The sequence below is a fragment of the Athene noctua genome, chromosome 2 (assembly GCF_965140245.1).
Source record: "Athene noctua chromosome 2, bAthNoc1.hap1.1, whole genome shotgun sequence".
In the NCBI taxonomy this organism is placed as follows: Eukaryota; Metazoa; Chordata; class Aves; order Strigiformes; family Strigidae; genus Athene; species Athene noctua.
Genome location: NC_134038.1, coordinates 128558991 through 128583272, shown reverse-complemented (window position 1 = coordinate 128583272; position 24282 = coordinate 128558991). Strand labels below are relative to the sequence as shown.

General features: G+C 34.2%; 1 protein-coding gene across 1 annotated transcript in view; it reads right to left on the bottom strand.

The window, feature by feature from the left end:
• The window catches only part of AKAP9 (A-kinase anchoring protein 9), a 118242-nt gene that overhangs the window by 54328 nt on the left and 39632 nt on the right, over positions 1-24282 (bottom strand). The window contains 15 exon segments of the mRNA XM_074900258.1: positions 468-692; positions 1712-2086; positions 3670-3762; positions 4589-4682; positions 7709-7907; positions 8337-8442; positions 10362-10459; positions 10932-11070; positions 12713-12792; positions 13574-13787; positions 15341-17788; positions 18549-18746; positions 19469-19624; positions 22096-22266; positions 22665-22718. Coding sequence (XP_074756359.1) covers positions 468-692; positions 1712-2086; positions 3670-3762; positions 4589-4682; positions 7709-7907; positions 8337-8442; positions 10362-10459; positions 10932-11070; positions 12713-12792; positions 13574-13787; positions 15341-17788; positions 18549-18746; positions 19469-19624; positions 22096-22266; positions 22665-22718 — 4650 coding nt within the window.

Here is a 24282-nt window from a genome sequence, read left to right as displayed (position 1 = left end):
AAAGGCAAAAACCCAGCAGTGTTTCCCACCAAACCCCACAGATTTTGTTTTATTCTGATAGTCGCTAAGGTCTTCAACTCCTGTGATTTAAAAAAAATAAAAGCCAAACCATGTTATTGCAGGAAGCCACCAATACTGTTCAAGTTTGGACCTCAAGCAGGGATGAGGAAAAATTAAGAATTCTATGGTATTTCTAGCCATGGCTGGTGGCTTCATTGATGTAAATGAATGCTTGCCTTCACCCTGCAGAGCTCCATATATCTGGCAGGTGCCATGGTCTACAATGCACGTGCACTCACTCACTCTTCAGGCTGCTGTGCAGCACTGCAGTTTTTCTCCAGGTTTACAGAAGTCTTAAGTGATCCACCACTGACTGAGTTGTGATTAAAGAAATATTCCTTTCACACATATATGCATGCATGTGTTTGTATATATACATTAACTCATTGAGTAAAACTCCATATTACCTCAGCTAATTGCACTTTAAGACTCTCAAGCTCTGCTAAGAGTTGCTCTTGATTTTCTTTCTGACGTTCCATTTGCTGCATGTGCCCTTGTCTCAATAATTCTGTTGCCTGCTGATGTTCCTGACACTGCCGTACTAGCTCCTGTCGCATGTCTTCCAAACGCTCCTCATATAACAACAGCTGACTTGATGTTTCTCTGTCTGATGTCGCCATCTCACTGTAGCACTGAAATATTTGAACTATTTTAGCATTTTATGTTCAATGACAGCTTCTAGTAAACATTTAAATAAATCTTAGAAAATACTTTCATAAACTAAAGTAGTTATCACGAAAGCATTACTTTGTTGCCTGCTTCTTGGAATGTCCAAGCTTAGAATTATTCTCCATTTAAAAGTCAAGGTTTTTAAAATAATTATAAACGGTGTTAATTCTTATGCTATTTAGCTGGCGGGGATCGCAACAGCAATTACACTGGCAGACATACATACAGTGAATGTGTGTACAACAGGAGTTTGAGAGAACAGTATCATACAAAACAGTATCAGAGTTTATTCACTATCAAGATAATACAAGATCAGAATATTTAACTATTACACAAATTTGAAAGTGTAATTTTTGCTTCAACTAATGCCATGTTTAATTTTAAAAAAAATTAAACTGAGGATTTATTGTGGAGTCAAAATATATTGTCAAAAATTTATTATTACTGCTTTTTACCATATTCCACATTACCCATACCCCATGTTTGTGAAATGCTAAATATATATTTTACATATTACTTTTATAATTTTTATGTTCAACTGATATCCTTTATCACAAAGGACTCAAATTCTTTAAGCACTGTTTTTAACCTGCTCCTTGTATAAACTCTAGAATGTAACCTAGCTTACAAAAAAGTCTTTATACAGTTTATTGCCTGCAATACCGTTTTATTCATGAAATAGAATAATCTATTTACATGTAACCAGTGTCTTATTTCTTTCCTTACAGCACAGCATAATGCTGTGATAGTCAGGCAGAACGCAGGGAAGAATGGTAGAGAATTTCGGTCTAAAGTTATCACTCCTTTAAAAAGGAAAGGGAAGTAATTTAAATGGAATTTTCATCTTAGTTTCTTTCTTTGCAGTTTTCTCACTGAAGTGAACTGTAAATCCATTGGAAAGATTATTCAGAAATGGCGTTACACACTGCCAATTTTGTTTGGGTTTTTTGTTGTTGTTTTTTGTTTTATTTTTTACACTTACCGGTGTTTCTTCTGCAGTAAGCCCTGTGACATGGGAAAAAAGTTCTTCAGAAATCACTCTGTGATCAGGTGTCGTCTGTCCTAATATGTATCCAGGCTTGCTATCGGAATGAAGCTGTTCTCCAAGTGAGTTGATCTCACCAGACTCTTCACTGAGTTCCTTGCAAAGTGATTTTGATTCTTCTTCATGCTTGCTGCCTTTTTCTGTTGCATTTCTAAAAGGGCTGTCAATCTCTTCTTCACTACATTGCTTTTTAATTTCAAAATGCATTCCCTGTTGATGTACCATCTGTGTTTGTGCTGCTTCTTCCTTCTGCCGAGCAATTCTTGACAATTCAGTCTGTTTGGCAAATGCTACACTCATTGACACAATTACCTGCATAAATAAAAAAAGTCCATTATTAGTTTATGCTTTATCTCTTATTGCTGAAGAAACCTCATCACTGACCATCAGTAAGTACTACAAGTTCTGAACTATGATTCCTTTTTCTTTTCCAGAGGAAAACAGAAAGTTAAAAGGACAGTCATTTGGTCAACCTCATCAACAGTCACATCTTAAGTTACCTTAAATACAGTATGTCTGTATTTTAATAAACTATAATGCTATTTTCAGTTAAAATACATAATTTAGCACAGAATTATCTAGGTTTTTTTAAAAACGATTCTATAAGACAATGTCCACCATGGGCAACTTTAAGAAGTCCTGGCATACTGATGTAAGTGCATCTTACGCCTCTATCTAACCAAGCATCCTCTGTAAATGTTTCACTGACATGGAATTTTGTGCTGTATAGAGACAGCAGTGCCATATGCTTGATACTCAGCACAGGAATTTCACTTGCCCAGAAAGAAACTTCTGGCATTTAAAGAGCTGCAGTTGCAGTTACAACAGGTTGGTAACTTCTGTATTGCTAACTATCTCCTAATACAAATAAACCGCTGTTCCAGTTATGTGAGCTGTTCTTTTCCAGATTTAGACTAAAGCAATTTATAGTGCAACCTACAAAAAAGTGTGAATAAAACAGTATAATAAGTACAGAAGTGTTACACTTGAAAACACCTAACTCTTCCTTTCCAGAAAATATGAGTTCGTCTTTTGAACTTAAAATGCTGTTAACCGAACACTAGCCAATCATTTATTTTGCTTTCCCATAAAGAAGTGTTTTCTTGGCAGCAGATGAGAGAAATGAAACTTTTACTCCAGAAACATGGATTACTGAAATTGATGTCATCAGCCAGTGCTAGCTATAGCATTCTTCTTAACTCTGATTGAAAACCTTTTTCAAAAGTATTCTTTTGTTTTCCCCAATTTTCAATTTATGTTAATATGATTTTTATTTATGCCATGAACTAATCAAAGCAGAGATAATCTTTCATTCTGCAAAGTTTTAAAACCTTTTTTGTCAAAAAGTAAATCCACAATTTAATATACTCTACCTATAAAAAAAAAAATCTTAATTTTACTTCTCATGTTTTAGAGAAAGTCACCAGATTCAAATAAAAACTATACATATTTTAGACAATGTATTAAAATGCACAATAAAATATGCTCAGGAAATAGTGTGGAACTGTTAAGTGCAAAATCTTTTGAATTGGTCAGCTGTTAAGCCTAAAGTAGCAAGAAATCCACTCTCTAAACCTATGAATTTTCTAAATAAATTCTAGTGTCAAGTATGGTTGCATGTTGGCTATTTTATTTGAAGTTTTAAAGCAAAACACCACCACCACCCCCCCTATGAACAGAAATTATGAGTCAACAATCAACAGACAACTAAAAAACCCAAAATGTTTCAGAATACTTTTTGGAAGACTTTCCTGTTCAGAATTCAAATTAAACAATTCCTTGTGAATATATCAAACAAAAGTTTGCATATGGTATTGCAACTATCTGAATTGTCAGAAACACAAATGAAAATGACAATATTTCTAAAACATATTTTAAAGTAACAAAAATTATACCTTTGCTATTTCTTCTTCTAATCTTTCTTGATACTGTTTTTCTAGCAATTGAACAACGTCCAGATCATTCTGCATTTCAATTTCACTAGCACGCTGTAAGAAAATCATGAAATCTCAAATTAATATTTAAAGTAAATCTGACAGAGATTTTTTTCCTCAGTTAAGTTCTCTTCATTTCATGCAAATCACATAATTTTGTACCACAACATAAAAGAACCAGGTAAAAGACACTGCAGTGTTTCTGCTTTAAAATTAATTTTTAAAGTTGAATTTGCATCAACTCTTCTTCCAGCACTATTTCAATTGTCAAATGCAGAGAAAACAGGTAAGAAAGCACAGGACCACAGCACAAAACAGCATCACTATTTTTCAAAATGTAGAATTTTTGAGCCAGGTTTCCAGCATACTAGGGGAGGAATGTATGGGTTTTCTCCATTTGCCTTTGGTTTCTAAGACCTTTGGGATTACTTTTACAAAATTTCTCCTAAACTGTGCAGTCTATACTTAAAAAGTACTAGGATTTAACTGAAATCACTCTTCTTTAATAACTAGTGTTTAAAGAAAAGTCACAATATTTTAAAGACTTTCAAAGAAATCCCAGAATTTGAACACTACTTTTCTTCCACTGTAGTAAGTAGCAGCCCAACCCAAATGTCTTGCTTCAGAGAAAAAAATTTTTTAAAAAGAAGAAAATTTAAACCCAGGACCAATAAAGCAAGTTTTATTGTTCATCATTTCCGGAAATGTTTTTCAGCAAAATTTAAATATTTTTCCTTTGACGTGGACTAATAGTATAGTGTAGTACTAAGACGATAATTAATACTACAAAAGACTAGGCCATATTTCAATTTCATCTTAGAACCTGAAGCATCAGTTATATTGATCATGTGTATAATAGCTGTCAGTTGAATTATGATACCTCCAGCGCTTCATCTGTTCTTTGCTGATGAAGATTTTCAGCACACTTCACTTTCCTGAAGACTTTTAGCTTTATTTCCGAATCTGTGGATACACTTAAAAGGTAAGAGAAGGAGAGGGAGGAAACAAAATCAGTATTTCAATATACATTATTTTTCATCTATTCAAATATGCATTCTATGAATATACATATACATTACATATATTCAAAGACCAATAACTGCAAATATTTTATTCAGAACCACCTTTTAATTTCGTACACTTGACTTAATAATTAATTTGCCTTCCAAACACTAGCAACTCCTCTTAGTGTAACACACCTTAACACCAGTTTTGCCAAGGACCTCACAAACAACTTACTTTTAAAGCTACCTGAGAATATTTTGTGTTCAGTAACTATACACAACAAGATGAAGACAAAAGCACCTGTTTGAATTATAAGGATATGAATGAAAGCAGAATCACTGTGTATGAAGCCATAAAAACACCTAGAAAATCGTTATATTTATTTTGATTCTTTTAAATTGATGTTTATCAACAGGTGCACTGCTTCCTTTCTTTCCTGTGTTATACAGATAAGGCATACACATGAAATAGTAAGAAATCTAATAGGATTCATTTTATATTTAGATAACAACATGCTGAAATATATTCAGACTGTCTTTTTCAGCACAACTGCTCTCTATATAAAGTGCTATACATCAGTAAAAAACAAAGTAACACCACGCGCCATCAAAACTCTAGCTCCCCTTTCACTGCATATTGAAAAACACTTAACAGAAATACACTGCCAAAAGGATAAAATACAGTATGAAGCCACCTTAAAAAAACCTCACCTGTCCTCTAGTACTTATGCTCTCCTACCACAAAGAAACTAATACCTTGCTAAAAGTCAGGGTACAAAATAGATTGTTAGAAAGTAAGTTTATTGTCTGTAAGACTTACAATCTTAACTACACTAGGGTTTTACAGAGACCATGAAGCTTTTCTTTTGCTCAAATCTGAGAGCTGATTCAGAAAACCCTGAAATGAAGTCCAGGATGGTAATTTCATCAAACTTGGTGACATTTTTAACTACAAAAGGCAACCCATTATTTTTAGCAGTCATATTAATTTGATGAGTGAAGAGTAGTAACTGGTTTTCTTTTTTTTTTTTTTCTTTTTTTTTCTGATATTGCAATAGGATATACAACCAGATGAAAATCATGTCTCCAAACCAGATGAAAACGTCCTGCAAAAATTCCCTGGCTTGGCCACAGCTATACTCCTACATAGATCTTAGTTTAAAAGATGCAGCAACAAACCAGGTATGGAAACTGAGTATGTAGCAGATCATTCAACACCACTGAACACTCATCTTCTCTTCAGGCTTGAGACATAATAAGGCAGATCTCCATGCTATGCTATTAGAAACCAATTTATGTACTGATCTAAGAACTTTTCCTGTAAAACCCCAGCTTAATTTTAATGTTCAGGTATGAAAGATAAGAGAATGTAAATCTTCTTGGGAAATTTTTTCTCTGCTGTTACCTTAATTACCAAAAATCGCTATAAATGCTTTTTAAACATGTAAAATGAGTTGTGAGCATTTTAGGTGAATAGTTATCATGGATTAAGTCAGAACACTAACCACCCATTTAAAAATAATTTAGAAATCATATATTAATATTTATAACTGGCCAATGCACATACAGAAGTAGACAGTTTCCCAAAATGCATTTTTAAAATGCTCATAGCTTGTATTTTTTTTGAAAGGATTAAAATGTAATTAAGAAGCTATACAGTCTCTTAAAACTGAGCTTAGGCTAATAAATGTGTAGTGATTCTACAAGGCAGATGGTGGAAAACAACGATATAAAAGTATGGCCTCAGTCTTACGATGCATAAACATTTGTAGAACTTGGAGCTCTTATTCACCTCAAAACCAGTATATAGAAGTATTAATTCATATGAGGAAAAAAAATTGGTTATTTTACTTGCCACTTCCAAGACTAGAAACATATTTTAAGGAATGAAAGGAAAACTGGTTAAGAGTTAGAAAAACACAGATGAAAGGGCTGTGATCAAACAATAAGGGAAAAACAGCTGTTTGGGTTCTGATGGGTCATGGTTGAAGGAAAATACTTTTATCTTCATTTCTGTCAACTTCTAGGGATTTATCCGGCTACAGCCCTTTCACTTTTTAAGAGAGTACTGTCATAAGTATATAAACTATATAACAATTTCTAGAAACATCTAGACAATTTTCACTCCTTCTTAGTAGCACTTCCTATTGCCACTGGATCCACCTATTTCCTGTTGAGCACTGATCTGACTGAAAAACCCTCACAGTTCTCTCTCACAGAAGGGAGATTCAGGTAAAAGAAAAATGCAGAGAAAGTGAGTGGATTTGTAGTACAGAAAATGAAACAAAAGGAAGGAATTGAGGGTCAAAAACAGAAGAACAGGAAACCAGAGATGCCACTGAATAGGGCACAATCAAAAGCACCTATCACTCCTTGAATACATTCAGGGAGAAAGTGAAAGAATCAGGGAACAAAAGGAGGCTTCACAGTTGTCAGGATCCCCCCAAGACCTTTGCACCTCTCTCAGGTTTGAATGGCCACAATGGTCAGGCCCAAGAGAAGGCTGCTGAGTATGTCCCATGACCATGTGGTGAAAGCCAGAATGTGTGAAGTGGACCTCAACTCTGCCACAAACTTTATTGCTACGTATCATTCTAGAAAATAATCAATTTCATGCAACTATGTCTACACAAGGTGTAAAGTACATGACCTGGAGTTTTAAGCATTAAATGTGGTCTGTTGAGTTGGAAGTTTTGAATTTACTGCTAAAAAGGTCATACATATGAAATGATACTTATACATTATTCCAGTTATCAAATCTTCCCCTATTAACTATAAAAATGTAATAAATGCTAAATGCTGCACTACTTCGTTTGCAATGTTTATGTCATTTCTTTGTAACAGTCTCAACTCTTGAAGGAACAAAACAACATAAAACTAATGTTTTTATAGAAGATGTTTCAAATTTTGAAAACACATAGCTTTACATGAATGTTTATTTGAAACACTTTTTGTACATAGTGCAAAGTTATAAGCATTAAGGAACTGATTAATACCTTGTGTGGTCAGAGGACACCCCAGCACTCTGAAGCTTATCCTGCAGATGGATGATCTCTGTAGTGTACCTCTCTTCACTTTCTTTCAGCTGCTGTTGGAAATAGGACCGGAGGTGTTCCAGTTCTTGAGCATGCTGTTCTTCAAGTTGTGTTTTAAGGTTCCCTATCTCCCTTGAACAGTATTCTTGAATCGTAGGATCTATATGTAGGTTATTTGGAGGGGGGGAGGAATAAATTACATTAAATTAACTCCATCCCAAGTTATTAGCAGTGATGGACTGAATAATTACTGTAGTTTAAAATTTCTTCTGGTATCATATTAATAATTACTTTTCCATAACAAATATTTATAGCAATCTTCCATTTTGCAAAATTATATTTGATATGGGTAAGGGAACTTTAACTATGGAAAACTGAAAAAGACTAAATCAGAACTGTTTCACAGAATATAATTCTGAAATATTTTAGAGATTTAAGAAAATCAGAATATCATACTGCAAAATCAGCAAAAATCTCTTATATGCTTCAAGCTGTAGTAAGCTATAAATCAGTTTATATTTAAAGTTACTGTCTTCTCTCTCTCTCTGAATATATATATATTTTAAAAAGAGCATATGCATCTTTTTACCCATTATACCCTGTGAAGGGATCTTCAGACATTCCTTTCTTGTTTCCAGATGGCTAGGTTCTTCTTCTTTCCTCCTTTCTGAAGAAGATAGCCATGGTTCTTCGACCTAAAAAATAATCAAGTAAATAAAAATGACAACAAATTGTCTGGCAATAATGCAAAAATATTAACTGTAATTATAAACATATAAGAAAGGTTGGTGCCCAATACATAAGAGAGCGTAACCAGTGTAACAATGTGTTTCATTTTACAGCCTGAATGACCAAGTATCCATTTATAGCTAGTTGATCAGCCTGTGCACAAAGTCCACAGTAAATCTCAAACTCCTCTCTGGATATAAACTGTTAAGTCATAATTCCTCTGACTCCAGGGGTTCTCCAAGAAGGAGAGGAAGACACTACTACCCTCCTCAGGCCCAAGATGCCATTTTCACATACAATTTTTTAATTTTTTTTTTTTTACACATATATCCATCAATACATGTGACTGGCAGCCACCTCTAGGTATAATTAGTTAGTGTACTCTATTTAATACATGATAGTATCAACTCCAAATTTACTCATAGAATTTGTGTTTAGGAATCCCAGGCCCCTGAGATGAGTGTAAAAGTTCAGAGCAAGGAAGACAACCTTGGTGGAGGAGGATCAGTTTAAGGAACAAACTGGACATGAACAATTTGGTGGTGCCTGATGGGATACACCAAGGAGTGCTGAGGGACCTGGTCTGCATTATTGTGAGGTCATTCTCAATTATCTTTTAAAGGTCACAGTCACTGAGGGAAGTTTCTGAGGACTAGATAAAAGCACTCCTACCTTCAAGAAAAAGAAGGAAGATTTGAGGAACTAACAGCAAGTCAACCATACTTTGATCTCTGTGAAGGTGACGGGAGCAAATAATCCTGGAAACCATTTCCAAACACAGGAATCCAAGAAGATACTTCATTTTGGAGTATGGATTTATGAAGGGGAAATCATACCTGACCAACCTTTCAACACCACCTCCCATTACATGCCCAATGATGAAGCATGGGGTTGGTGAAGCTGACTGAAAACTGGCTGGATTGATGGCCTCAAAAGGTTGTGATCAGTCCCACAAAGTCCAGTTAGGAGCCAATAACTAGTGGTGCACCTAATGGTTCAATACCGGAGCCAATACTGTTATCCTTTTCATTAATGTCCTGCATGATGGGACAAGAGTGCATTCTCGGCAGATTTGCAGACTAGGAGGAGTGGTTGATACACCAGATGGTTGTGCTGCTGTTTCAAGAGACAGCAGTCCAGAGAAACAGGCTGATAGGAGCCTCACGAAATTCAACAAAGGCAAATGCTGGTCCTGGAACCTAGAGAGGAATAGTCTTGTGCACCAGTACATGCAGAGGACTGAGTGGCTGGAAAGCAGCTTTGCAGAAAAGGACCTGGGGGCCTTCGTGGGCACCTAGTCAAACAGGAACCAGCAATATCCCATTATGAAAGAAGTCCAACAGCCTCTTGGGCTGCATCAGGAAGTGTGTTTGCCATCAAGTCGGGGGAGCTGATTCTTCCTTTCTACTCAGCACTGGTGAGATACACTTGGCTCCAGTATAAGAGAAAAATGGAGATACTGGCATGAGCCTAGCCAGACAGTCACAAAGGAGATGGGGGGCTTGGAGCACCTCTCTTACAAGGAGAGGCTAAGACAGCTGGGAAGGTGTAACCTGAATAAGACAAGTTGCTCACTGGGTTTGTGGAGTCTACATCCTTGGAGATACTAAAAATTTGTCTGGACACAGTCCTGGGCAACCTCCTCTAGCTGATCCTGTTTTGTGCAAGGGGTTGGATTAGACGAAACCCAGAGATGCCTTCTAACCTCAGTCATTCCATGAATCTGTGACATGGGTAGCAGCTTTCTCCATTTTATCAAATCATTGCCTTGCTCTGCCACTCAACCAGGATACATAAACACAATTTCAAATACATTCTTCACTCATCCAGAAGGAATTTTTGCAACAGAGAAAATTCAAATGCTCACATACTATAAAAAGTTTACCTTTTTACAATCCTTCATCAGCTGTGTTTGAAGTGCTTTCAGCCTACTATATTCTTCCATTATCTTGTGTAAAAGTGCATCCATACGTTCTTGCACAGCTAAATTACACAGATAACTAGGTACTTTAAAAAAAAACAAAAAACAAAATTTGAACATTTTATCATAAACTTTAATACAGTCAATTGTTCACAAGTTCTTCACCGAAGAATTATCTGATAAACATTAGATATTATTGAAACAAATGAGGCCCCTTCTAAATTTTGGATGCATTTTTTATAGTATTGATATATATTATTTATTTGGTAGAGCTGCTAGCTGCTTCTACAAAAGGAGGAGAGAAAAAACCAAACCAAACCATATTTTTCAACAATTTCCACTATAATGGAAACAGCACAAGAAAATACTCATAACAAAAAATAAAAGTGGTTCAGAATAGTGAGGAAAGCTCTAAAGCAGCTATTTAGGCACAGTAATTAGCACCTGAACAACTAATAGCATAATTGCCAGTCCGAAATACTTGAAATCAGTTTGGGGTTTTTTTTAACCAGCATGATAGTACAATGTCATTACCTTGAGCTTGACCTCTGTGTATTGGTAATTCTACACTCAGCTTTTCCTTCAGAGTAGCAGGTCTACAGAAAAGATCCTGTTCCCTATTACCAACTTCTACAGCAGCTGAAGAATGTTCATTCTGATTGTCACACAAAACCTGCACAACAAATGGAACAAAAGTGAAGCATTTTTTATTAATTCCTCATTCACGACTTACAAAGAAAACAAGAAAAATGCTGGCAAGAAAGTAGTATTTTGTATTCTCTTCTATGAAAATGATGGTATAGATATTCTGCTGAGTCATGAAAACCTGGACAATCTTTAAAATTCCCAATAAAAGAAACAAGTATGCAAAGACTTTTCAGCTAAAACATAAATACATATTTTTTGGAATTGTTATTTAATTTGGAACTGCTAAGTATTGAAATCTTGCAGATAAAGGCCTCCTTTATTAATGCTGAAAGTAAAGTTACAATGTAAGTGCCCCATTCCTATAAATTGGTATTTTAATCTAAATAAGGACTTCCTATGGCAGAAATTTGTATCTTTTCAGAGGTTACAATTAATCTTGTTCTTAAGTATTGAGCAAATAGGATAAAAAAGAATAACATAAGAAAACTCAAGTCATAAACAGAATGCCTCAAGTTTGTTGGTGCAATGTGGCCAGCAGAACATATTCCATTGCCTATTTACAATGAGTAGACAAACAGAAAATTTATCCATATGATTTCTGAAGATAAACAATAATTGAAAAAAAAAATGGCCTGCTCAGAGCACACAGTGGGATTCCTTATTTAAAGATTTTGGACTCAACGGACACCAAATACAACTTACAAAAGCAAAATTATTTCTCCAAAAGCTCAACACAGCATCACAGATATCAGCAGCATTCTTCCCAAATGTGAAACAACTAATGAGAAAGACTCTCATTCAGCCACTACTTTCTGTGAGCTATCGTGGAGTCCTCCTTAATAGCTCCTATGCTGGCTCTCAAGTAAAAAAGTCCTGCTATCAACCTTCCTGAAAAGGTGCTGAAAAAAGTACAGCAAAGAAGGATTAAAAACCCCACCAAAACCAACCATTTCAAGTATTTATGACTGGAAAACAACAGCTTATAATGCGTGATGAAAGTAGCTTAATTTATTCAGTAATAAGTTTAATAAGTAACTTGATTGCAGATCCAAAAGTACCTCTAAGGGCCATTGATCACTAGTAATGTACAAAAAAAAGACAAAGTAAAATAGTATTATCAGTGGCTGATACCAAAATAGACTGAAAATAAGTTTTACTTTTTATTATCATTTTAGTTACTTAAAACAACAGAGACGGCAATTTTGTTAGATTCTTAAGACACTTTTAAGTCTTTGAAAGACCTGCTGCAGCTAAGAAAGAAATTAATATCTTATTGTAGATATGAGAGTGATGGCCCATGTGTCAATATGTGTGTGACATCAGACTGCTGTTAAATCACAAACTTATGGCCAGAGACATACGGAAAGGGAAAAAAATATTTCTGAACTAGTAGATATAAAACAAACATTAGATAGAAGATTAAGACTAGATAAGAGAGAAGAATTGTCTGAACAAGGACATGAAACAGTTGAAGAAAAAAAGTAAAAAATTCCTTGCAATATTATTTTGGAAGACCAGGTTTAGCAGTCTCTATTTTGAGATCAATGCAAAGAGAAAAGCTGCAAAGAAAACCTCTTAAAAATGATGTAGAAAAATATGACTCACTGTACACATAATTTTTAATTTTCAAATTTTTTTTTTAAAAAACATTTTTTGTTAAGTCTTACCTGAGCAAGCCTAGAACATTCCTCAGTTACAGCTTCATTAAGCTTTTCTATAAGTCTTTGTGTAGATTTGACTTCATCATCTATGAATACAAATTATTTGTATTATTTTTAAACACTAGATGCACAACAACTTTTCAAAGGCCTAATTTCCTGCCTTGGTGATGTTGCCTCTTAAACTCTTAGAAAGGCATATTTTTTTGCTCCCTTCTTTCTTGTTACATCACACAGACAGATTATTATGGTAGAACTGCATGTTCAAGAGGAGTAACTGATAACAAATGGCTTTGTGTGCTAGTGACCTCTAGAAAGATCCAACTTTACAGAAACATACTGGAGGGCAAAGAACTTATGTCAAAAAAATTACAGAAGGGCAAATCATGGGATGACAGAAAAGCCAAATGATAACATAAAGCTCACTAAGCCAAAAAGTAGTAGCAAAGAAGCTTACTTAACGTGGTCAGGGAGTCAGTGGAGTAATTAAAAAAAACGTAGAATGAAACAAGCCCCAAAATATTTTGCTGATGCATTTGCTTATCATTTCAGTAAAGAATAAAACCTTATAGGTGAATTTAATATATAGTTATTTACAATTAATTGCCCTACTATAAATGGCAAAACATGAGTTGTAATACTTCCTTCTTTTTTTATATATTATTACTACTTGGGGAGTGGTGGTGGTGTTCCTAAGTACCCTGAGTAACAGACTACTTGTAATGGGTAAATAATTTGGTACAAAACAACTTCAAGATGTTCTATAAAAACAATTTCTTGGGCAGTTACATGCACAAACTCTCATGCTTGTTTTCCTTTAAAAGCAGTTTTTCACATCAGAAGCTTCACTCCCATAATTTTGGTCGTTACCTGCTTGTTGAATTTTCAAGGTCTGAAGCTCCAGCTGATGCATTTTTTTAAGATCATTCATCTCTTGTAGATGACTATGTACAAGCTCCTCTTTAAGACTGCAAAGTGCACTCTCTTTTTCTGCTTTCAGGTACTCACGAACCTGGTCTACATGAGCTGAATAAACCAGGGACAGGCAAATGCGCTGTGCTTCCAGTTGTAGCTGTAAATCAGTCTTTGAATAACAATACACATTTTACAAAGAGTGAGAAACAAGAAAACAAAAAAAATCCTGTCTCTGCCAATTTCTAAAATTAATAATGTGTTGAATGGAATGCTGCATATATGGTATACATTAGGCAAATTTAAAAATACACAGATTGGAGAACTGAATTGCAACAAAATAGTATGACATTTTTTCAACTTAAAATAAAAATCGACCTAAAATCAACAAAACTCAACATGCTTCAACTCCTATTTTGCAGCAATAAAACCTCAATGAATTTGACGCCAATGAAGAAGTGAGATCAATATCACTACTAAAAGTGTAAGTCAAGAAAGTTCACTCATAATACAGAAAAAAAGTGTGTATTATTAGCAGACCTTAAAAACCATTGATTTCCAAGGCCTGTAGTTCTTAGTCTCCACTTCTGGAGATGTTACTGGTAAAGCTAAAACATATTTAGGATATGCCAATACTGAGCTATTCAGAGGCCAAGTTTGAAAAGGCTTTTAGACACCTCTAGACCATAATGATTTTTTAGTTCTATGGCAAGAAATTGCAAGACCCTTATCACATGCTAAAAAAAATTAACTAATTACATTATACAGCTATAGCTCTTTTCTATAATCTCACAACTGTTTCCATTGTGGCTTTGCTTATGACTTTATTTCTTAGGAAATGAATGAACTACAATACAACATAAAATTAGGCAGTGATGGTGTTAGTTCACTGTTAGGTGGAAAAAAACAAACCAATCTAAAAAAATAGTAGAAGAATGGTTAACATCTATTTGTAGAGAAAATTTAGTTGCACACTTCTTGCAGCATGCTATTCAACTTCATCACTTTATATAAATTTAAAGTTAAATCTATGATTCCAGCACCTAAATAAATACTGGTAATTCAGAAGTTACTTTTGTTGGCAAATAACAATCCTTTCCAAACTACCTTCAATTAATTCACAATACCAAAAAATACAAGCAAAATTTCTCCAGCAAAACATGGAGATTGGTCAGAATCATACGACATGCATAGCTTCTGTATCTTCACACCTTTTTCTTCTCACACTCACATTCAAATACATTTCTTAAGAAGTGATAACTGCATATAGACAAAAATTTTGATAATGGAAGATTAGTATTTCATAAGTTTGATATTTAACAAATTTGATAAAAGATGACTCAAGAAGTCAGGTGTTTCATTATCTCTTTATATCGTTTAAATGAGTATTTCCTGAATAAGTCTTCACCTCAAGTAATTTAAATACTATATCAAAGTGTGAAGTGCTCTACACATCTCCTTACATTTTGTTATTGTTGATTTAACTAAATGTAAGGGAAGAGTATTTCTTTTACTGAAAAATAGCATTCATATACACATTGATTATGGTTACCATTCTGGTCATCCATGTCACCACTTTCAATCACTGGTCACACTGTCACACACACGACCACAGACCTGTACTGAAAAGCTACTGATAGGAAAAATACGATGCAAATTTCCAAGTGTAAGCTCCTATAAATTTTCATCAGTAAATTATTTTCTATACTGCTTCATGTAACGTACCTGTTCTGATTTTAATGCATCCACTTGTTGCTGAAGATTATTATTCTGGCTCTGTGTAATGGCTATTAACGATGCTTCATCTGTCAACTTGTCTGTCATCCCATGCAAATGTTCTACAAGAGACTGCTGTTCTGGTTTCAACATTTGCTGAACTTCCTTTCTTTTTGTTACTTCATGACTGGTATCTTTACCTGAACATAGATTTCCTCTTACATTTATTCCTTCATCAACTTTATTCCTTGAATCAAGGGTTTTAATTCTACTTTCTGATGCTGGAGCAGCAGTCTTCAGAGCTTTTCCTTTAGAGTATTTTGTCTTCGGTTCATTACTACTACTATTTCCTCTCTGAGCATGGCTAATTATGACTTCTAGTTCTTTACATTTTGCTAGAACTTGTTCTTTCTCATCTTTTAAGGATACAACTTTTTCATTCAAATGACAAATTTCACTATGCTTTAACTTCAACTGTTCAGAAAGATCAGAAAGTCGCAGGGATAATTCCAGTTTCTCACGCTGAGTAACCTCAAGTTTTTCCATAAGTTCCGTTGCATCTTTCTCGACAACTTCTCCAGCCTCAGATGCATCTGCCCTGGACACCTTGATTTCTTTACTCCCTTCAAAACCAGAAATATTAGTTTTAAATAAAACCGGTCTATTACTTTGTAAGTGGTGAAGCTTTTCATTCAAAGCTTTGAGTTTGTTTTTATACTCAGTTTCCTGCTTATTTTTGTTCTCTTCTAACTCAGTTTTTGCCTTCAGAAGACTTGCACATTCTTTCTGCAGCTCTTTATAACTAGCTTCAAGGTTTTTTTCAGTAAATGAAAACGAACTCTTCTGCCTTTCAGTATCCTCTTGGAGTTGACTGTTTTGTTTTTTAAGTTCCTCATTTTCAGTAATCAGCTTTTCTATTCTTTTTTGCAAGTCCAAAATTTCTGACTTAGAGCTAACACTGTTGTTAAAAATTACATTTTCTTCAGAGCTTACCAACACCGTCTTTAACTTCTCTTCAAGAGTTTTATTTTCCCCCTTAAGAAGGTTATTTTGTGTTTCAAGTTCTGAACATTTTTTTTGAAGGCTATCTTCTCTTTCCCTCATTTGTTCTTGCATCAACTCAGTTTTAAGCTGAAGCTCTTGAATTTCTTGTTCAAGGGTACCTTTCTCTTTTTCCTCTTGCCTAAGCACTTCAACTTCCTTCTGCAGCTCAAGGATTTGAAGTGTCATTTCTTCAGATTTAGAATTTACAACAGACTGCTGTAAATCTTTTAAGTGTGAAATCTCTAATATCAACTGATTTTGTTTTGTGATTAAGTTGTCCTTTTCACATTGCATGGCTTCTATCTTTTGACTCATTTCATTTTGTACCTCATCTAACTGCTGTTTATGGTGCATATTCAAGTTATCTTTAAGGCTTTCCATGTTGACCATGTGCTCTTTTTGTAAATCTTCTTTAAGTCTGGAAAGTTCCTCTTCATGACTAAACAGAAGCTTTGTTCTCAGTCTCTCTAATTCTGCTTCTTGAGATTCTGCCATCCTGTCCAAAACTGCATCCTTCTCCCTTTCTAGCATTTCAAGTTTTATTTTGTAATTTGTGACTTCTGCCTCATGTTTTAATTCCAATTCCTTCCTTAATTCAGAGGCAGAAGCCAGCTGAGTTTCTAAATCTTCAATCACAAAATGGTACTTTTCAGCTTCATTTAATCTACATTCCATATCCACTATAGTTTGTTTGGCTCTTTGAACCTGCTCTCTTGAAAAATTCAGCTCTTGGAAAAGATCTTCAATTTTAGTTTGCTGAAGAGACTTCTCTGCTGAAATTACCTCCACCTGTTGTGACAATTCTTGCTTTATTTTTTCCCTTTCATTATCTGCATCTTGCAGTTTCACATTCAATTCATTAATTTTAATATTCATTAAATGCATTTGATCTTTATTAACATTCTCATTCAAAGACAGACTTGAAGTTTTCTCCAATTCTACTTTTTGTTGTAAAAGACGCTGTTCTATTTCCATTGCATGTTGCTTCATTAATTCTTGCTTCATTTGTACAATCTGCTGGCCATGCATTTCATCTAATTCAGCCTGAAGTTGTGCCAGTCTCCTTTGTGTTTCTAATTCCATTCTTTGCACAATGTCAGCTTCAGACTGGCTGTCTTTATAACATCGTTTCTGCAATTCTTCCACAGTTCCCATTAATTGTTTTATTTCATCAGAACATTGTCTTTCTTTCTGTTTGTAGGTGGTAAGTTCAACTCTCATATTACTTATCTCCTGGTTCTTTAGAGAAATCTGTTCTTTCGATTCTTCAAGTAGTTTACTGACATCTGATAATTTTTCCTTAAGTTGAAATGAATTTTTTTCTTCTTCTCCAAGTTTTGTTTCCAGCTTTTCAACTAATGCTTCTTTTTCTTGTAGTTTACTCAAATCTTCTCCCTCGTTTTTGTGTTTTTCCTTTAAAAAAATACCAAAACCATGTTCTTATTTTTAGTTAATCATCAGAATATGTAAGAAAATTTATAGATTTAGCTACGTAAATGCAATGCCTTTCTTTAGAAGGCTAGGGATCATTTATAAAAAACTAAATATAAATTGTTTGTTGACCTTATTTGGATGTTTTCTGTACCTTTGGAGTAAGTGACAATCTTTGTCTTGCCCCACACATTACCCCCTACCCCTTAAAAAAGAAAAAAAAAAGAAAGAAAGAATAAAATCACTTCTGTTTTTTCCAGTTGTGCTCTGATATTTAAAAAAAAAATTGGTGCAATCCACTGAAAGCTTTGTGTCTTGTAACTTTTGAAGACGTTTTCCATGGAGGATAATAAAAAAATGTACATGAAGAAAATAATTAATTCTTTCCTTAAGCAGAAAAGACTGTTCAAGCAGGTTACTTTAAACTGTTTTTCTCTTAACAAAATTATGCAATTTAATGAAGGCACTCTAATAGACAGCACAGTGTCATCATTTGCTGTAAATATTTCTGCAATTTTTAGAAAAACAGCATACATAATACTAAATTAAAATTTCAGTTTTAGATTATACAGAAATTGTGTGGTATTTAACAGAAGCAGTGTTAAAAACTTGAAATCTTTGTATGCATTCTATGCAATACACTCATAATCTGTGCTTTGACCCTTAAATTTCAAAGGAACTACAAAATCATTAAAAGAAAAAAAGAGATTAGGAAAAGAGATCCTTCTAGTAAGGAACATACCATTTCATATGTTGTAATTTTGTCTTGAAGACATGTAATCTGCACTTCAAATTCTTCATTCTTTTTTTGATAATTCTTCAGCAGACATTCTTGTTCTTCTAGCTGCTGCTGATGTGAAAGTATCTGTTGCTTGGCTTGCAATAAATCAGCAGCTGTGCAGCTATGGCTGGTGTTCCTTAGGGCTTCACTTGCCTGCAACTTGAATGTTAAAAAAATTTAACCTAAGATATATCAAGTTTTGCAGAAACAGCTTGCACTACAGAAAGAGTGATCTCTACTTTCTTCTTCCACATCAGAAGACCAAAGACTATCACAAAATTTTGTAAGTTCTTTTAGGAGGAACTGAAATATCCTTATTCTTGTGGGATAGCCAACCAATAGAAAGTATTTAATATTAAACTGTTTTATGGTGAGCTAGCTCAGGACAGCAGTGTCTCAGAAACATTTCTAAGTAGCAAAATGAACTAGCTGTAATTACTGTCCCAAATATCAGATGTTTAATAAGAGGTAGGCTTTACCCAAAATATAGGAAGGACAGAAACATGAAAAAACTGATGGCTGGCTGTTCTGATTTCAAGGGGAACAGGTTGGATCTCAGCCCAAAGCTCTGAGAACTAATTATACTAGTAATTTTCCCTAAAATAACTGCCATCATCCAGTGATTATCAGAAGCTATCACCACATACTACAGAAGAAAACAGACTAATCTTTATTATTGTATAGTGACTTAGTACAATAAACCAGGTACTATAATGTAGGACTGGTAAAGTGACTGCTGATCTATACTAAGAGACCAATTCTTAAAAAATGCACAAAAAAATTTCTGTGTTTCTGTAGGAAGCAGCCATTTTATGTTATGGACCCTTCAAAGTGACACCAGTATTCAAACCCAAATAAATATCGGTACCACTGTAACTTACATGCTGAAACTGAATTTGCAGTTTTTGACTTTGTTCAGTTAGCTCTAAGAACTCCCTCATAGTTTCATCCTTTTCTTTCCGTGCCTGCTGTAGGTTAGTAGTGAGCTGAGTGATAATGTCATCTCTTTTTTTGATAGCAGCTTCAAATTCTTGTAGCTACGATAGATAAAATTTAAACTATTAATGCACATCAAAGCCACACATAAAAAACAACTAGCTTATTCTAGTTAAGTGGGAATACATCATCCCTAACCTCTCCATTTAAAAGATGTCTCACAAACCTACTGGAGCATTTATGTTTTCAAACTCTATTTATAAATATTTCAGAAACAGACTTTTTTCCCTCATTTAACAATATATGACCTTTCTGTAAAATATACTTATCAGATAACAAAAGGTTGATTAGTTAACTATGTAACTTGCTTTTAAACTAACAAGTGTGGCCACATAAACTAACCACCATAAAGGAAGCCAGAGTATCTACTTACAGTGTTTCAGCAATTTTGTACAACTACTCATGTCCACACACTTTTCCCACAAGTTATATCATCTCTCACTGAAAGCACAATAAATTGCATTCATTGTACTAAAGGCATATAATAGATACCATGCAGTATCTTACATTGTGAACCCAGAGAAACTATTCATAACTACATGGGAAAATCAGCTCAAGCTGCAAAACTGATACAGTGTATTTAATAGATGTATCTTCTGTAATTTGTAATGATGAAGAAATTATAAAAGTACAGAAAAAAACCCCTTTGCTAGTGTTTTACTTTTTTGTAGAATTACACTCAGGCATCCAGAAATTCTACAATATTAACTGGGACTCTTTTCATGTGCAATTATATAAATAGATGTGTTATTCACTTTAAAGTAATTTTGTCAATTGGAATTCATTCCAGGCTAGCAGAAGCTTCATCTCTATGTACCGCATATTTCTTAAACCATCAGTCACCTGCAACTGTTTTGTTTACAATGCTCCCAAAAAAGAAGCTTTCTTCAGGCTATATGCTGAGTTTTGAAGTAAAATTATAATGCTTCCAGATAAAGCTTACTGATTTAGAAGACAGGGACATTGTTCGGTAGGACATAAAAACCAGAAGTCCCTTAAACAAGCCAAACTATGCGAAGAATTTGAGAAAATTATTTTTAAGTTCTTTTCAGAACACTGCAGTGAACTCCTACTTTAAAAGCATGGATCTAGTGGAAATACTCGATGTTTGTTACAATAGAGAAAATTTGGAACCCATCAGACACTTAAGTGTGTCATACCTTTCCTTCTGCATCTGTTCAATGAAATTGAATAACTAAATTTACCTGTTCTGATCCACACGTTGCTATAATTTTAAACTTTAACAAATAGGCAGAACTAAAGCACACAACATATCTTTCGCACTCTGTTTTCACAATTCTTTTGTTTCTTTTGAAAAATAAACCATATCCATTTCTCAACTGAGCTATTATACACTTGTACCACTTTCATATAAAAATATGCTGCAACTATTACAGTATTATTGTACCACAGCTTGTTTTAATATATTTTTAATTTATTTTTAAAATAGTAATCAAGGCCATTTAAAAAATTCAAACATCTTCACTTTCACCTTTTCCAGGAAAAACTAACAGTAGTCACAATTGTGAGAAATTAAAATTATGCTTATGTTCTTTATTATGCTATGACTATTATGTTTAGTCCAACAGATCCAAGACACAGTAATTAGAAGCTAAGTTTGACTTAAAATGCAACACCAGAGATTCACCAACAGACAAATGATAAACCACATCCTCCAGGGCAACCACTTAAAGATGACTCTATTATGGTGGAAAACAAGACATCCATTTTCATGGATAAAATACAAATGAAAGCAGAAAAAAAATAATTTCCAATAATAATGAAGGTGAAAATGACTGAAGATTAGAACAACTTTGGTGTTCTGCAGCACTTTACAAAAAATAGAAAAATACAATTATGTGAACTGAATCTAAATTAAAAGAGAGATAAGGCAGACATGAAGGATGACAAGGCACTGATTTCAGTGCATTGCACCACTTGGTTAAACTAGAAGAGTAAGTATTTAATACTCTTTAAAACCTAACTTTAAATTCCAATAGTATTTCTGCAGTAAGAAATACTTCCCTGTAATCCCAAATTATTAGATGTTTATTAGAACATTCTGACACAGTTGCCCTGTATTTCAGACTATAAAGTCTGACATACCTTTCCAGTTCAACGATCAACTCAGTTATATCATTCCTTAGGAAGTAAAACCCGAGTTTTTTTGATCTTGGAGAACCAGGAAGGTATTAAAAAATGCAGTCTTTGTACAACTAGAGAAGAATTGGGGCTTTTCTTGAAGAAAATTGTCTTTCCATTCCTAATTTGAAGAAAGTCACTGTGAAGACGACTGGAATTTTTGTCACAAAATACAGAGAAAAGTACACACAATGGAAATGCCATTCAAAGAAATAGAGCGCATGGTATGTAATGAAAGAAATTATGTGTCATTCTATACCACACACTGCATTCTGAACAGCTGTCATTAAGCGTGAACTCTTTCAGGTGATGCTCTGCATTTTTGCATGTAACTAAATAGCATGTAGAAAGCAACATAAGGTAATTATACCTGTTGCAATCCTTCTGTACCATATGCTGCCCTCATTTCTTCTAGCTCTTTGTTTAGCTCTTCAATCTCTTGCTGTTTCCCAGCCAATTCATTCTCCATCACCTCTAGCTGCATGTGAGAGTGCTGCATTCCATGCTCAGAACAAATCTCTCCAACTCCAAATTCTTCTTCCTAAATCAATCCAAGTTCCTTAACATGCCATTTTTTTAATGCTTTATCACAGTAAGTAAACTCAAATACCAAATTCTGTATCAAATGTCAACTTAGTACATTAACACACAATACAGCATTGAAGATGTTATTGTCATGGTAACTTCCTTTGTTAGCATAATTCACACCTCAAAAGCACTGACATTTCTGCAAATTCTGCTTGATAGTCTTAATAGAAGTAGTAAATTGTTTTGCATTTCAAGTTTAGCGGTATACTATATTAATATATAACAAACAATGCAGATGCAGAGCACAGCATGCAAAACAAAGTATTAGGCAGCAAGATAGTTTTTGCTCAAAACAAATTGAGGTTTTTAGTATGCACCATTAGTATTATGATTCAATTTGCAATACTGTACCCTGTTTGAGTCTGCAGGTATAGCTGTTCTTGTCACAAAACTGCAACCATTTACCTGTATAAAGACAATTTCTAAATACATTATTATTTGAAATAAAGCTTGATTTGTATTTTCCATTCATTTCACCTTATGTGGTGATTCCTGCAGACCCATGGGAAATTTTATGCTACAAAATTTATTTCATTTGAAATACAAAATAACTTTATATATCATAAACTACATTAAAGTAAACATAGGTAACAGGTAACACACCCAAAATTGCAAAAATAGATACTACTGTCTAAAGACAAAATCCATATTACAAATTTAAACATCTAGAGAAAACGAAGTAATTCAGATTTAAAGGTCAATGCAAAGCTTTATACTTTAAATATACAATAGTACTGCATTTTAAATTATATGTTTAATATTTCTGTATGTTACTAAATTATGCTTTCTAAAAGATATTTATACACCTCGAGATCTACTATTTCTTGAAAGTCACCAATCTCTGGATAGTGCATGAAAGGCAGTATCATAGACTCTTAGCCTCGATTTGAGGGAATTTCTTAAAATTGAAAAGAGCAGAAATTATACATTTAACATAAGACATTTGAAAAAATCCTTTTTCACTCACCTAACACTGCAACCCCTTTCAGCTTCTACGAGAGTTTTTGTTCTACAGACCATGCACACTAATAACAACGGATCTCCAAAAGGCAAGCACAAGCCAAAGTAGGAGTTACAGGTTAAAAAAAAACACTTATCCAAATGGAAAGAATGTGCTGTATCCTTATGAGTAACCACAAAACAGGCCAGCTTTTAAAACAGCAGACCAAAGTTTTAAAACGAGAAAGCAAGAACAGCTTTGTTTCCCCTCAGAGATGTACTCATCAGAGTATGAAACAAAAATAACGGGACTAGACATGGACCCAAATACTGTTTATATCAAAAATAGAAGCTATACTGGTCAGATATCTGACATAGTCTAGATCAGGGTTTATTTACAAAGTACTATCATGCCTGAGCAAATCAATAAGTTACCTAACATGAAAGTACACGGTTATAAATGGGATCAATATAGTCATAGTTTGTATTAAGAGAACGAATAAACCTTCATTAGACAAGAATTTGCAGAGCTGGCACAGTGCCCTTTCAATTCTTAACTTCCTCAGTAAAAAGGATGACACCACAGAGAGATTACTACCTTGTTTTAGAAAGAATAAAGAAAATTGCAGCAAACAGCAGTCAAGGCAACTCATAGACGGCACTGCACATCGTTTGTGTATTGCCAGATGCTCACTCTACTTTCAGACATACAAATGTCTACACAGCGCCTGGCACCGAAGTCTTTATTCAGATTTTGGCACATGTCCCAGATTAGTAACACTAGTAGTTTAATAGAAACTCTATTATGAAATACTTTTCCTTTTTTTAACTCCCATTTTATTTAGGCTTAATTGATAAAGATGCAGTGTATGATTCTTGTCATCTACCACAGTGGACATGCTGCCCTTCCTGTGAATCATTTCTGTGTGCAACAATCAAAGACTCTTAGATGCTTTATAACAAGGACTATTAGGAAAAACATAAAAGCTTTATCTCATTAGATGTTCCAGACTCCTTAGCAGCTGAAATT